The sequence below is a fragment of the Rhipicephalus microplus genome, chromosome 3, assembly GCF_043290135.1.
Source record: "Rhipicephalus microplus isolate Deutch F79 chromosome 3, USDA_Rmic, whole genome shotgun sequence".
Classification (NCBI taxonomy): Eukaryota; Metazoa; Arthropoda; class Arachnida; order Ixodida; family Ixodidae; genus Rhipicephalus; species Rhipicephalus microplus.
The window spans coordinates 188,109,329-188,123,982 of NC_134702.1; the positions used below are offsets into that span (position 1 = coordinate 188,109,329).

Here is a 14,654-nt window from a genome sequence, read left to right on the forward strand (position 1 = left end):
GACTGTACGTCTGTGCTATGGTGGAGGGCTCCGAAAAAATAACGTCCATTCGGGGTTTGTACATCTTAGTCGAAATGTGACTACCGCGGGCGGGTGTGAACTTGCGACTTTCAGGTGAGCAGCTAAACAAAATCACAATATGTACCTGAAGGCTCACGGGTAGGGGGGTAATATATAGTTTTTTCTTGGGAGGGGGGGGGGGGGGCATATCCCAAAAATATGGTCATTTTTCTTCTCTGCATGTCATGGTAAAAAAAAAGAAAAATCAGGGTTGGGGAAGGGGGGGGGGGGCATGAGCCTAATGTGCCACCCTTGGCGATGCCACTGCTCACGATGTCACTCTAGTATACCGTCGCGTTAGCTTTCGCCCTCTTTGAAAAGCTGGGCGGCCTTTCGAGTATGCCTCCAGCAAACGCAAGCTCGTTGAACACTGATAGGAAGAGGTCGGTATATAGATAACGCGACGCTTAGTGGCATCGGATGTTTCTCGTGTGCACAGACTCCGGCATGTCCTTTACATTTTTTTTGCAACAAACTGTTTAGCGTCAGCCGCTGATTTTGCGCTTATGTCACCGGCTCCCGTAACTATTTCGGCATGCTCGTCTGTTTTCATAAAGTTACAGTTCAGAATTTATAGCAGTGGTTCTCAGCCATGTATGTCTCGGGAACTCCTTGTGGACGTGGGAGCCAGTTCACGTGGGAGCCTTGTCTCGTGAGAGCCAGTTCTAATCTGACACGCAGGAAACAGTTGCATTTTTTCAAGTTCATAAGTATTTGCATTCATGTGTGACGCGGTTAACTGTGTGCAGACGCGGAGGTTCGGCCCTTCCTTAATAAAACCTGTTTCCTGAATAAAAAAAAAAGTCAGTTTACAGTCAGCGTTCTATCCTGTTGTATGTGTGCCTTAGTGTTTTTGTTTTTGCGTTGTATCTTAAAGAATCAAAACCAACTTTCCCAAATCACTGCACGGTGGTAAGTTTTCTGGAAAACTTTTTAAGCATCCCAATTTCCTCAATATGAGCAACACGACAGGAAAATATTTCGGCATCACCGTTACCATCAGCCGCCAGCCACACGTTGATACGCACAATCTATGTATGCATGCACGTGCGGAACGCGTTTAGCATTCAACATTACAGGAATGCTCACTAGGGCCGGTAGGTATGGCAGCAGTAATGTCTATGCTGGGTCTGCTCCTCGCTGCCAGTGCCGTTCTTGCTTAGCGACAAGCCTCGCATAACGAAGCGCAGTTTCTTCTTTGGGAGTGCGCACTCTCTTTGTTCGTGCTCTGTCTGATCGAGCAACAAAAGTTGGTTGCTACGCGAGGTGTCTCCGTCGCCGGGTGCGGCTGAGCGATATAACAGCTCCGTGTTTGCACCTATAGCCGCAACGTTGTTGCAACCAGCAGCAACGTGGATGTCGCTACCAGATGTCCCGTGGTTTTATCTGATCGAGCGGTGGAAACCTGGCTTTTCCTGAGATGCGCACGTTCTAATGGTGGCTTAAAGGAACATTCATAGATAAAGGTAGGGTCGATCTTAAAGAAGTGTTACAATGCTCCAGGCCTGCACAGTGCTGGTGCACCACAGTCACAGCGAAAGCTAGAAGAGCGGCCTTTCAGAACCTTTTCAAAACACTCAATGGGTAACTACTGCCAGCATACTTGCTTGGTACCCAATAGGGCATTAATAATAAACTTTAGGGTAGTAGGCCGGCATTCGCTATACTATTTATCGTCATTCTTCTGAGAAGCATCGTATCCGCTAAACCCTTGCTAGGAATTTTGTGCCAATTGTTCATGCAAGTGGCTGACGATGATGAGGAATCATGGCTGAAGTGGGTATGCGCCACAGTTAATAGAGGAACAAGAACAAGCTTTTCTCATGATTTGGAGCATTAGACGGCCCACTCATTACGCTATTCGCATTGTGCGACGGCTGGTTGTCCTTTCGCTGTTGTAAAACCCTTTATAATTTGTATTAACGCGATCGCTTTCCCGACGTCAAGCCTGCCTAAAGCAAGTTTGACAAGTTACAAGTACCGGCGCAACTCAGTGGTAGAATATTGGACTGGCACTCAGCGGACCCGGATTCAAGTCCCACTGTGTCATTGATGCAAGGTTTTTTCTTCTTTCTAATTTCACGCGATGTGATTACGGACACCGGCGGCGGACAACAACTGCGCGTGACCCGAAAAGTGATATCATAGCAGCTTTCGCTGTAAAATGTAATGTATACTTCCCCGAGAATTTTCTTGCACAAAGTGATGGTCTCCCACGGCTCCACTGACGTATTTCTGTCACGAATGTGACGCTGTAAAGTAGTTTTCTACAATTGGTGTTACGATAGTTGAGCCAGCATGCGAATGCTGGGTAGTATGTAAACAAAATTAGAGTGTGAAGGGACGGGAGACAAGTAAACGCTGAACTGAGTCTTGTGACAAAGCGGATGCAGCGCACACGAGGCAAGCAGGTCCGAAAGAACACAGTTTAGACAAATCAGTGTAATACGTACTTGTCATTCCGTTGCGCTGCTCACACTTAATGTAAAAAAACGTTAGTTAGTTTGTGCTTGACCTGTGTACTAGTGTGTTCGCTTCGTGCATCTTTGTGTTTCAGAAGAGCTCCTTAATTGTCGAGCTGCGCCAGTTGTTAGTCCGCACTGGTCCTGTGCATATTCTTTTCGTGCATCCTTTCTGCTTGAGAAGCGCGCTGCAAGTTTTGAGTTGCTTATTGTTCTTCGCGCGACATTACTATTCGTTGCTATAACATTCAATTCCTTGCTTGTGTTTCACACATTTAAAAACACATGTGTGTCGTGTCACTGAAGTTTGTGTACAATTGTACACGTGGTGCCTGAAGGGGGTATACAATGTTCTAGTGTATAAGTCATCTTTATTATAGCTTTATATGACAGTTTGTATGTCTTACATTGCATCACTAGATATTGTTCTCCTCAGTCTTGCTCAGAAACTTTTTTATCAGGGGTGGAAGTGCTGTGCCATTCTGTGCCAATCTGATCTGCTGCGCCTAAACGGCGATTTGCGTGTGCAACGTCAATTTAAGTCGAGTTTTATCGCCCAGCAACACGCGTGGGCTACAAAAAAGACGCAACGGCGTCCATATCAAATTAGTTCGGTCACGTCGTAATCCCGTTCATGCGCGAATCTTGTTAAGATGGCGTTTGTGTGCATTCCTCATTATGCGACTCTATATATGTATGTTTTACCAGCAAAGCTGTTAGCCAAACCATACAAACTGAAAAAAGAAGTTTCACCGGTGAAGCGATGACTGCAATAGCAAAATTCGTAATGGTAATGACGCACGCGCCCCTTTCTATTTTTGCTACCGCACCGTTACGCGTGTAACGCGGCCTTGCGTAAACCGCTCCCGATTGATTGGGAACAATCCAGATAATCTTAGAACCCTCCGATGAAATTACGTGCACCACGCGTGCACTAGAGTTTGTTCTGGGACCCAACCGCTAGCGATAACGCGGGAATATTTGATGGCATATGTACAAATGCGGACGCACGTTACTGCTTGGCAGATTATTGACGCTGACGATCTGGTTTGCTGCTATCAGTCTACAGCTCGTATTGCTTGTAGAGTGACGTTTCGTTCTCCGGGCACAGGTTCGCCCAAAAAAAAAAGGTTCACTTGTGAAAACAGCGGCTGCTGCTTTCATCAACCTCGCGACCCCGTGACAGTTCGAAGGCTGAAAGCTAACGCTTTTTGATCCTACATCTCGACACTACAAAACGCTGGTGTAAGAAAAAAACGTACGGCCGCTCCAGGGAGAAATGCTCTTATAGCACGATCTCTTTCCGTTGAGAGCGCACCGCGTAGAACGATTTACGAGCCGCGCGCTGATGCTTGCCGATAGCGCGCGCGCCAGCTTATCGCAACCACGCCTTTAGAATCAAAGTTCACCGCTGCTGCTCCAGCGACCCCCTCCCCCCCCTTTCACCTGCGTATTTTTAAAGACGATAGTCTTTCTTGGGGACCTTCGACAAAAAAAAAAAATCGGTCTACGTTTGTCTGTTTGTCCGCCCTTATCAATACCTCAAATGGCATCGAACGGCCAACCCCATTCGCAGCGCCCACCAATATTGCTCAAGGTTTGAGCGTTCATAATTGTGCGATTGTCAATTAAAAAGCAATTATTGCGCATACCTGAGGCGCTATAACAACACGTCGATGTTGTGTATGTCTGCCTTTATGCTGAGAAGGCACACACCAGTAATTCTAAGGACCGTAGCGTTAAACACGTTGCGCGGACAGTGCAATTCGGTGCTCAAAAAGGCAAGTGTTACCAACGGTTTGCTAAAACGACACGGTGGTGGCACCTGCCCGTCGCTTTGCGTTCTACACCTTATCACCCCGAGACTGGCGCGCATCTTTCTCCGCAGGCCGCACGCCTTCGTTTTCGAAGATAACTGCCAGACGGCGCTCGTGTTTAACGTGCCTAGGTGGGGTGGTTGCACCGTGTTTAACGTGCCTAGGTGGGGTGGTTTTCAACGAGACAAAATTCACTTCGATGGACGGCTAGATCATAAGGTGGGTTGGCGCCTTGCAGGACACGCAGTAGCTTTTTTTGGGGGGGGGGGGGGGGGGCAAGCGAGCCCTTCGGGGTGCAGGATAGCTAGTAACGAGGAAAACGACCAGGGAGACTCTTCGACAGGTGGTATGGACAGATACGATTCCAAAGTGGCACCAATATCTAAGATAGGTAGAGTCCGGGGCATAAATAGACGTAGCCACGGGTGCCGAGCAGACTTAGGGTATATTAACATGCAGGGTGGTAGGAACAGGCTGAAGTGGGAAGAGATAGAAGAACAGCTAAGGGAAGAGAGGCCGATGGTATACGGTTTTGTAGAAACACATCTCAGGGACATGGAACAACCCCAAACAATCCGGACTACGCGTGGGAATATTGTAATAGAAACAAAGGCAGCAGAAAGGGGGGTGGTATTGGGGCATTCATTCATAAAAGTACAGACTGGCAAAGGGTCAAGCACCAGTGCAAGGAACATTTATGGCTAAAAGGGAAAGTGAATTATCAAATGACACTCCTTGGTTTCGTGTACTTGTGGACGGGAGCAAAGGCCAGAGAGGAAAACCAGGCAATGGTAGAGTGTATATCAAATGACATTCAGGAGTTAGGAGGAGAGTGAGAGATAGTTATACTAGGAGATATGAATGCCCACTTAGAAGATATAGATGGGTATACTGACCCGACAGGCAAAATGATCATGGATATGTGTGAAAGGCTTGAATTGATCATTTGCAACAGTACCGAGAAGTGTGAAGGGCAAATAACATGGGAGGTAGGAAGGCCGCAGTCGACGATAGATTATGCACTGATGTCGCATAGGATGTATGATAAGCTCAGGGGAATGCACATAGATGAAGGTGGCTCCACAAGTCTGGGTAGTGATCACAAACGTATCAAGCTAAGTTTTGGAAGAGCAGGGAAAGTGGGAAGGAGTCAAGATGAGCAACTACAGCAAATTTTTTATCCAGAAAGGCAAATTGAAATAGCCACTAAACAAATTGAGAAAGTATTCACGGAGGATAATAAGACAGTGTGGACATACATGAATCTAATTAGACTGTTTGAGCTAGAGCTTGCTAAGACGCGTGACAAGTCACCCCGGAAAAGAAGACACAAATCCAAAAGTTGGTGGAATGAGGAAGTTAAGAGAGCCATAGCAAAACGTCAGGAAGCCTCTAGGGAACACAGACATGCTAAGCAGCGGGGTGAACCGACAGATGATGTTGAAAGAAAATGGGAAACCTTTCTAAGCTATAGAAGGGATGCATCCCTTTTGATCAATGAAAAGATTAGAAGAAAGGGAGCTCAGTGGCTGGCAGAAGTACATAAAAAAGATAGATAGGCAGCTGTGAAATTTTGGAACCATCTAAACTGCCTAAGAAATGAGACGAGCCTAGAGCAGAGTTTTATAACTACAGCTCAAGGTGCTAGGCTAGAAGGGGACGAAGCTATTGAATATATAAGAACAAGGGTGACAGAAAAATTTCAACAAAGAAGTACTTTATGCACCACAATAGACAAGGACGAATCAAGTGGTGCAATGGCTCCATTTTCACAACGAGAGTGGGAAGGGGCTGAGAAAAGGGTTCCTAGTAGTACATCAACAGGCCCAGATGGCATTCCAATTATCCTGATAAAGGCATTAGGTCTGACGTCTAAGCAGGCTTTGAGAGAGGCAGTGAGCAAAATAATAATCGATGGAGAAGTTCCCGATAAATGGAAACTTAGCAGGATGAGCACGGTCTATAAAGGAAAGGGGGACAAAGCTGACATAAACAACTACCGTCCTATAACAGTGACATCAGTGGTCTACAAGCTGGCAACAGCAGATTATAAAGGAAAGACTGCAGGCATGGATAGAGGATGAGGGGGTGCTGGGGGAACTGCAGAATGGGTTTCGGAAACACAGGAGGTTGGAAGACAATCTGTTCTCACTGACACAGTGCATCGAAATAGCAGAAAAAGAACACAGGCCCCTGTGGCTAGCATTTTTGGATATCAAGGGAGCGTACGATAGCGTGGTTCAAGAGGAATTGTGGGGAATACTGGACACACTAGGCGTGGGAGATGTAGTCACTAATCTTTTAAAGGATATCTATAAAGGTAACAAGGTAGTTATAAAGTGGGAAAAACAGGTATCCAAGCCTGCAGAGGTAAAACGGGGGCTTAGGCAGGGGTGTCCCCTGTCACCCTTATTATTCATGATGTACCTACAAGGATTAGAGGCCAAATTAGAGGGAAGTGGACTGGGCTTCAACCTCTCTTTAGTCAAACAAGAAAAACTTATTGATCAGGCTCTACCAGCATTAATGTACGCAGATGATATAGTGCTAATAGCCAACAACAAGGAAGATTTGCAGAGATTGATGGACATTTGCCGTAATGAGGGAGATAGGTTAGATTTTAGATTCAGTAAGGAAAAATCAGCAGTCATGATTTTTAATGACAACGAACGTAGTGAGCTTAGAATACAGGACGTCACGCTAGAGATAACAGATAAATACAAATATCTGGGCATATGGATAAGCAATGGGACCCAGTACCTGAGGGAACACGAAATATACGTGACGACTAAAGGTAACAGGAATGCAGCAGTGATGAAAAATAGGGCACTGTGGAATTACAATAGGTATGATGTTGTGAGAGGAATATGGAAAGGGGTCATGGTTCCTGGGCTGACGTTTGGCAATGCGGTCATGTGCATGAGATCAGAAGTTCAAGCAAGATTAGAAATTAAGCAACGTGGAATAGGTAGGCTTGCTTTAGGAGCTCACGGGAATACACCAAATCAGGGAGTACAAGGTGATATGGGATGGACATCATTTGGGGGCAGGGAATCTAGGAGCAAGACAAAATTTGAGAAGCGATTGAGAGAAATGGGGGAGGAGCGTTGGGCTAGGAAGGTTTCCAGCTACTTGTACATGAAGAATGTCGATACAAAATGGAGGAACTGAACCAGGAAATTGACTGGTAAATACTTAGAAAACAGCAGGTGGCCAAACCAAAAAGAACTATTAGTTAAGAAGAAAGCGAAGGAAACGGAGGCTGACATGTGGAGAATGGGCATGATTAAAAAGTCTGCACTAGAGATCTATCGAACTTTTAAGCAGGAAATTGCCAAGGAAAGGATCTGTGATAATACTCGGGGTAGTTCTCTACTGTTTGAGGCCAGGACGGGAGTACTGCGAACCAAGACATATCGGGCCAAATACGAAGAGGTAGACACAGTATGCAGTGCGTGTGGAGAGGAAGAAGAAACTGCCGAACACTTGATAATGTTCTGTAAAGGGCTTCACCCTATAGTTCAGGATGATGGCGCAGAGTTTTTCAAAGCACTGGGGTTTAGGGACCGGGAGGGCAAAATAGACTTTAAGCGGGTAGACTTAACTAGAAGGAGGTTATCTGATTGGTGGCTAAAGTCAAGGCACGAGTGAAAATTAAACTCTTAACTGCAAAATACGAATCCTCAAACTCGCTTTTAAAGAAAAATAAATAAATCTAGTTTTTGGTTCATTAAGTATTACGGCTTGGTGGCGCTAGCCACTGCCCGATCTAAAGGGTACAGTCATATCTATCCATCCATCCATCCTCGATGCACTCGTTCGCTTCCGCTACACGCTCGGCGCGCTCTAACGCAGCGCCTCCAGAATATCATTCACCGATTTTCTTCAGCAGAAAATCAACTAAACGTTTTGTTCACTCTCTCCAGACGCAATACTATCGTCGTTCGACGACATTTGCAGTGTAACGTGCAGATTCAGGCCAATTTTTTTCATGCTCGTTCAAGACGTATGGCGTGTTTCATCTCTGCTTGAGCATTCGATGGTAGGTTGGATAGTATCGTGTGCGCCCTTCGAGTGACCGAGATCGACCGCCTCATTTAATGTCTGCTTGAGCAGCGCTCACCACACCATCTTGTGCACTTTATGCGTGGGTAGAACGTATGATGCGCGGAAAATGTTACCAACTTGTAGTTTTATGCGAAACAAGGCAGCAAGAGCGAAAACCCGTCGAGTGTCCATGTAGTTTTTATCCTAATAAAAAAAATCACTTAATTGCCTAGCAGTGGCACGGCGAGCCCATCTAAATTTCTTAACTGAGTTGCGCGAACAAATTTGAAGTACGAAAGGAAGACACCTTTTGTACTCCGAATTTTTCTGCGCTACTCAGTTAAGATGAATCACGAACTCGCCAGCAGTCCCTGCTTCTCAAGTAAATTTCTTCGTGGTTCTCATGTCGGCTGTGGCACTTCAATTAGCGGAACATAACTCTTTTTCTTTTTACATTTATTTTTATATAGCCCTAATGGTTCAGTATGAAAATAATTTTTATTATATTAGTTTATCTCTAGTTTTGAGTTGCTGTTCATGTTAGATGCAGTGTTTTAATCACAATTTGTACATTGCCACGTTTTAACATTGAATTTTTTTATTCGTCTAAGTAGCTATTCAGAGCGCCACTTATGTTTTTTCTTTGAGTTACTGGGCTTTCAGCTTTGATCTTGTATGGTTCAATATATATATATATATATATATATATATATATATATATATATATATATATATATATATATATATATATATATATATATATATATATAAATTTGGGGTAAGTCTCGTCACTTGATCAGCATTGTAAAAACCACTGAAATTTTTTGTGTTGATGAAAAAGCAAAGAGAAAACAAAAATTCCAATTAACAGTGATGTGATTAAGTAAATTTTCATGCTCCAAAACATGCCTTTTGGTGCCTCGAAATGCCCCCTTTATGGCTTCAAAGCTGCTCCAAAAGACTGAAGCCCGCTTCCACCCCTGTTTCTTCTATATGCTGGCTTAAGAAGGACTTGTAAAGTCACACTTTGTGTCAAAATGCTGTTGGCGTTTTCAATGTGGATCGTTCTAGGTGCATGACTATAGTAATAATTTTATTGGTTTCACATGCAAAGGTCGCAATAATTATGAACGAGGGGCACCCCGTAGCAGAGGGCTCTGAATAGCTTTGAACACCTTCAGTGTGAGTTTTTCAGTGAGTTTTTCAGTGTGCACTGACATTGCAAAGTATATGGGCTTCTAGCATTTCGCCTCTGATTAAAATGTGACTGTCGCGGTGGAGATTGAACTCGTCCCTTTTATGTCAGCAGTTGAGCAATTTAACCACAACACTACTTTGACAACCTTAGATGTATTCTTTTTTTTATTGAAATAGAAAATAAACAAAGAAGTTTTTGTCACCGTTACTTGGTGATGGCTATCCCTTTCCACTCGATTGCTATAAATAAAAAAAAATAATATAAAAAACAATAGCATATATACATATATACAGTCCTACATGGGTGAGAGCAAAGGTTCTCCTATGGGCAGAAGAAACACATAGACGTCACGCTCACTTTTAACTTTTGTCCGCTCAGTAGTTGTCACAAGTCTTCGTTTTTTCGAAGAAGTGTTGCAGCACCTTCATTGCTTTGCCATTTGTTTTGGATGGTCATGGACCTAGTATATTATTCAAAGCAAATGGCTGCTCGGGATCTAACTTATAAAGTTCCTGTTCTAGTCACCTTTGGTGTGTGTTGTGTTTCAGACAGTCGAGCAAGAGGTGACAGATATCCTCATCGTCGTAGCCGCGTAAACATGCTGACAATGTTGCACGCTGAATAGGAAGTAGAAAGGGCTTTGTGTAAGCAGTTCCGAGTCGTAGGCGATGTATGAGTGTGCCTATACGTCTTGGGAGGTCACAGTCTAATTGGTCTAATTGGTGGTCTAATTGGCATCAAGATTAGTATCAACAGAGTATAGGATCAATTCCTTTGTTTTGTCTGGGAACCAGGTAGACAGGCATACTTCACGTTTTGTTGTTCTTAAAATTTTATTTACATCATATTGAGATACCTGAATGAGGCACCTTTGCGTGGAATTATGAGTCGTTTTCACCAACTCATCTGCCATTTCATTTCCATTAATTCCGCAGTGATTGGGAACCCACTGAAATGCCGCTCAATGATTGTACTTCGTAGCTTCTGAAAACTCTTTTAGTATAGTGTACGCACATTAATGTGCCTTGAAGTGGCATTTTCCACACATGCGAGTGCTGCCAGAGAGTCTGTATATACCACCCATTTTCTTGGTGTCGTTGACAGTTTAATAAAGCTTATGGCTATCGAAATCGCTACGAGCGCTGACATTGTTGAGGATGAGAAATGGCCCAACCGACATGCATATTTCTCGTGCGATTTCGGAATTATAAATGCTGATGTCGCTGTCTCTTTAATGACGGAGCCGTCAGTGTACACGTGAGTGTATCCTTGGTACCTGTGAAACAGATGATGTGATGCCAACTGCTGTGCGGCAACGATTGGCACTTCATGTTTGCTGCAAAGTCCTTCTATTCACGTTTCAATAATTGGTAGCTCAAACAGCCATGGCGGGTAGTTTTGGTCCAGTGGCCATTGTGTCAACACAGGAAGCCAGGAAACGTACTGTTGGTACACATGGTGTATTTGCGCTCCGGCACGGTTGACTACGTTGGATATGAGTGGATGTGAAGGGTGTTGCGTGACTATTCGAAAGAGATGCCAACATGTCTCCGCATTTTTAATTACTATAAAGTTGGGTTCTCTTTCCTTTGCCAATGTCAGAGAACTTGATGTTGCCTGTGGAACCCCCAGACAGCTTCGTAAGCTTCGTGCTTGTAACAGCTGAAGTCGGTGTAGTGACGATGAGAGAGATGTTGTGGAGAACTGGCACAGAGTAGGCAATTTTCTGTCGGATTAATGCACAATAGACAGGGAGTAGAGACGCTGATGTGCCGCCCCATTTCGTTCCCGCGATGCGAAGTGTAACATATATGGTGCAGTTCACTTGATTTTTTGCATTCATGGCAGGAACACTTTCATGGTAGCATGAAAGTGTTCATTCATGGTAGCAGTGGCATGCAGCTTTCTTTTGTGTCTCACATGATCTTTGAGAACATTTTTTTGTTGTTTTTGACAACATAGTTGCAGAAGTATTTTGTCTCTTTTCTTAAAATGTTTTTATAAAAGCATTGATAGGCAACTTGCATGCACTTTTGTACCGGAAAAAATCTTCGGTTGCTAATTTTGTATAGACTATTCATCGCATTGTTAGTTCGCTGAAAATTCCACATGGTTAAACTGTCAACAGCAAAAGTTTTGCTTATTGCGCTATCTGTCAAGTGGAATAAAACTGTGACTTACCATAGCAAGTTTTGCTTTTTTTCTTTCTGTACTTGTGTTGTTTATATTTATTTTCCATGCGTTTTGCCTTTTACCTGTGAGTAGGGTTGGTTTATCATTGTAAATATATTGTGAGTCTTTTGTAAGTATGTGGCTAGTTTATAACTGGACAGCACAACTTACTCTACAGGCTATGCCTTTTTAAATTCAATGTGATAACTTTTACTCTGCTTCAATTTTATTCTAAAGAGAACTAAATAAAAAGGATTTTACTCCTAATAGTAAATTACTGTTTTACAGTTTCAAAATCACCATGCTTGCTGCAAGAAGAGCCATGTCAAGTGAGCAAATATGCAAAAGAGAGTACGAGTGGGGAAGTCACATTGAAATTCCCGTACCAAATGCCACGACGTGGTAGATTTTGACTGCATATACTGGGTTCTGTGTAGTTCCTAATCGGTAAAAACGAAGTACATTGTTCTTGGAGGGGGCCATAAACTTAGCAATAAATTGCAAGGCTCTGTACATTTTCTCAAGAAAATGTCACCAAAATACGAAAATAGACTTCAAAATCTATGGCGTTACGCACAAAAATTTCGATGTAGTATATAACTGGGACACTTGGGCCTTCATTTTCTCCTTTATTAATAAACTGATGATGGTGATATTCACAATGATAAAGTTCTCCAAGCACAATTTATCAATCTTAACCAGTTCCCTTTAAACCTTAGCCCCATATTCGAACATCTCAAGCTACTTGATTGTTGCTCTCTTAAGTGCAGCACTCGTGTTCACCTCATATAGCAGGCACATCATGAGATATTCCAGTGATCTGTACGTATCGGCGCTCAGAAATGTTTGCTCCATATTTGGTTTAATGAATGTGCAATTGTTGAGCTGTTCTGCCTACCGACGGGTGCAAATTTATTTCCGGTGTGCTTAAAAATTTCGCATCTTTTTTAATGTTTGCTTAGCTTTACACTTTACTTATGGGCACACCATGTGTACATTGCTTCAAAGCAAACTTTTGTTACTTGGAGAGCACGTCGAAAGTGCATAATTGATGCTACAGTGCATCACACTTTAATGCATCCCTGGATATATTTTGATCATATGACGGGCATACATGAGCAAGTTTTAGTAGTGTGTAAAAAGGCTGGAGTTTGCAGAGTGCACATGAGAAGAAGGTTTGAACACATTCTTTAAGCAAAAATCCTGTGCCCTTACATCATTATGCATGCTAAATACATAGTAGCACTAAATCTTGCTACTATGATGCCCCTTACACCTATTTTCTTTCCACCTCTTTGTGGCAACATTCCATTAGGTTGTGTCGTAACATTCTTGACATCTAGAGGTCATGTTGTGTCTTCTGTTGTGGTTCGCAGGGGTGCTGGACAAGGTGATTGATTACTACACGCTGAAGAACTCCCAAGGGGGGCTGCTGCAGACCGTGTTTGTGATAACATACATGATAACGGCACCTGTGTTTGGCTACCTGGGTGATCGTCACAGTCGTCGTGCCATCATGGCTGCGGGGGTCTTCTTCTGGAGCGCCACCACGCTTCTCGGTTCCATGCCACCAAAGGTGGGGTCAATACAGCTGCATTTGATTCAGCATGGGGGTCAAGTTTTGTTTCGCAACTTCACTTTTATATAAGTGAGGTCATAAGTCGCAAACTCGCTTATGAAACGACTCATTCAGATTCAGATCGAGCCGCAAGTCTGAAATTGAGTGAGTCTGGGTGAGTAATATTTTGGTGAATCTGAGTCCGAGTGAGTTCGGTTGAGGAAAGCTTTGATGAGTGGAAGTCCAAGTGCACCCTAATGGTGATGCATATATTATGATTGAGTCTGAGTGAGCTCTACATAGTTTTGCTGACCTCTCGTCCCATCTAGTCTATTTCAGCATTGCTATCAGCCTTATGGCAGCTCATGTTTATAATAAATATGTCTGCTTGCACGTGAACAGGTTTCATGTGCTATCCCAATAATAATAGAACAGATGCATGAGTTTCGCAAGAGGGTGGTGGCTTGACCCTTTCCCCATTCGCTTTCTGTTGTGTTCCAAGCACCCCTGTGTCACGAGCGAGCCTTTGAACCCGCGAAGGACCGGTTGCTGAAACTGCTTCCAGATGTTGACTCCTCCCCTTCCCCCGCTCGGCGGAAACGAGCCACCGTCGTTTCCCCCGGCAGTTCGGCCGCCGCCTCCATCCGAATAGGAATAAACTTGTTTTTGACCGTTCGAGGCTGTCTGAGCTTTTTGGACTACCGCGACCAACGCGTATGTCTATGGGCCGACGACAACACCGGACATAACAGTGGCGACGAGGATGGGATTTGGACCAACGCTACGCAACGATATTGACAAGCTACAAGCTATGGCTACGCACAGGCTCCCAAATCGGCTACCCGAATTCAACGGCCCATCATGGTCATCGTGGTTTGGATGCCTGCAATTTTACTTCGAGGCTAACAACATCACTGATGCAGCAATGAAGAGGGCCAACCTGCTAAGGCTGTGTGGGGAGCAGACATACGACGCAGTCTGTGCCCTGATTCAGCCACGCACTCCAGCAGCCGTTGACTACGACGACATCGTAGCAGCGCTACAAGAGCACTATGACCCAAGGCCATCGGAGGTCTACTGTCGAGCCCGCTTCCAACGGCGAGACCAACTGGAAGGTGAAAAAGTGGCCGAATACGTAGCGGCTCTCAAAAAGCCCGCTGCTGACTGCAATTTCGGTACGTTGACCGCGACAACTGCAGCTACTGCGCAGGAGGGAGGATCGACTGCCACACCTGCTAACACCACTATGCTCCCCTTGGACGTTATGTTGCGTGACCGTTTTGTGTGCGGACTGCGTGACGCAGGCCTACAACAACGCCTGTTCGCGGAGACGGGTCTCA

The 14,654-nt window shown here is 44.3% G+C and overlaps 1 protein-coding gene across 2 annotated transcripts in view; it reads left to right on the top strand.

Annotated features, from left to right (window-relative positions):
- The window catches only part of LOC119176263 (protein spinster homolog 3), a 102,711-nt gene that overhangs the window by 23,185 nt on the left and 64,872 nt on the right, over nucleotides 1–14,654 (top strand). For both annotated transcript variants that reach the window (XM_075890642.1, XM_075890641.1), the window contains exon 2: nucleotides 13,133–13,332. In XM_075890642.1, coding sequence (XP_075746757.1) covers nucleotides 13,133–13,332 — 200 coding nt within the window. The remainder of the gene's footprint in view (nucleotides 1–13,132; nucleotides 13,333–14,654) is intronic.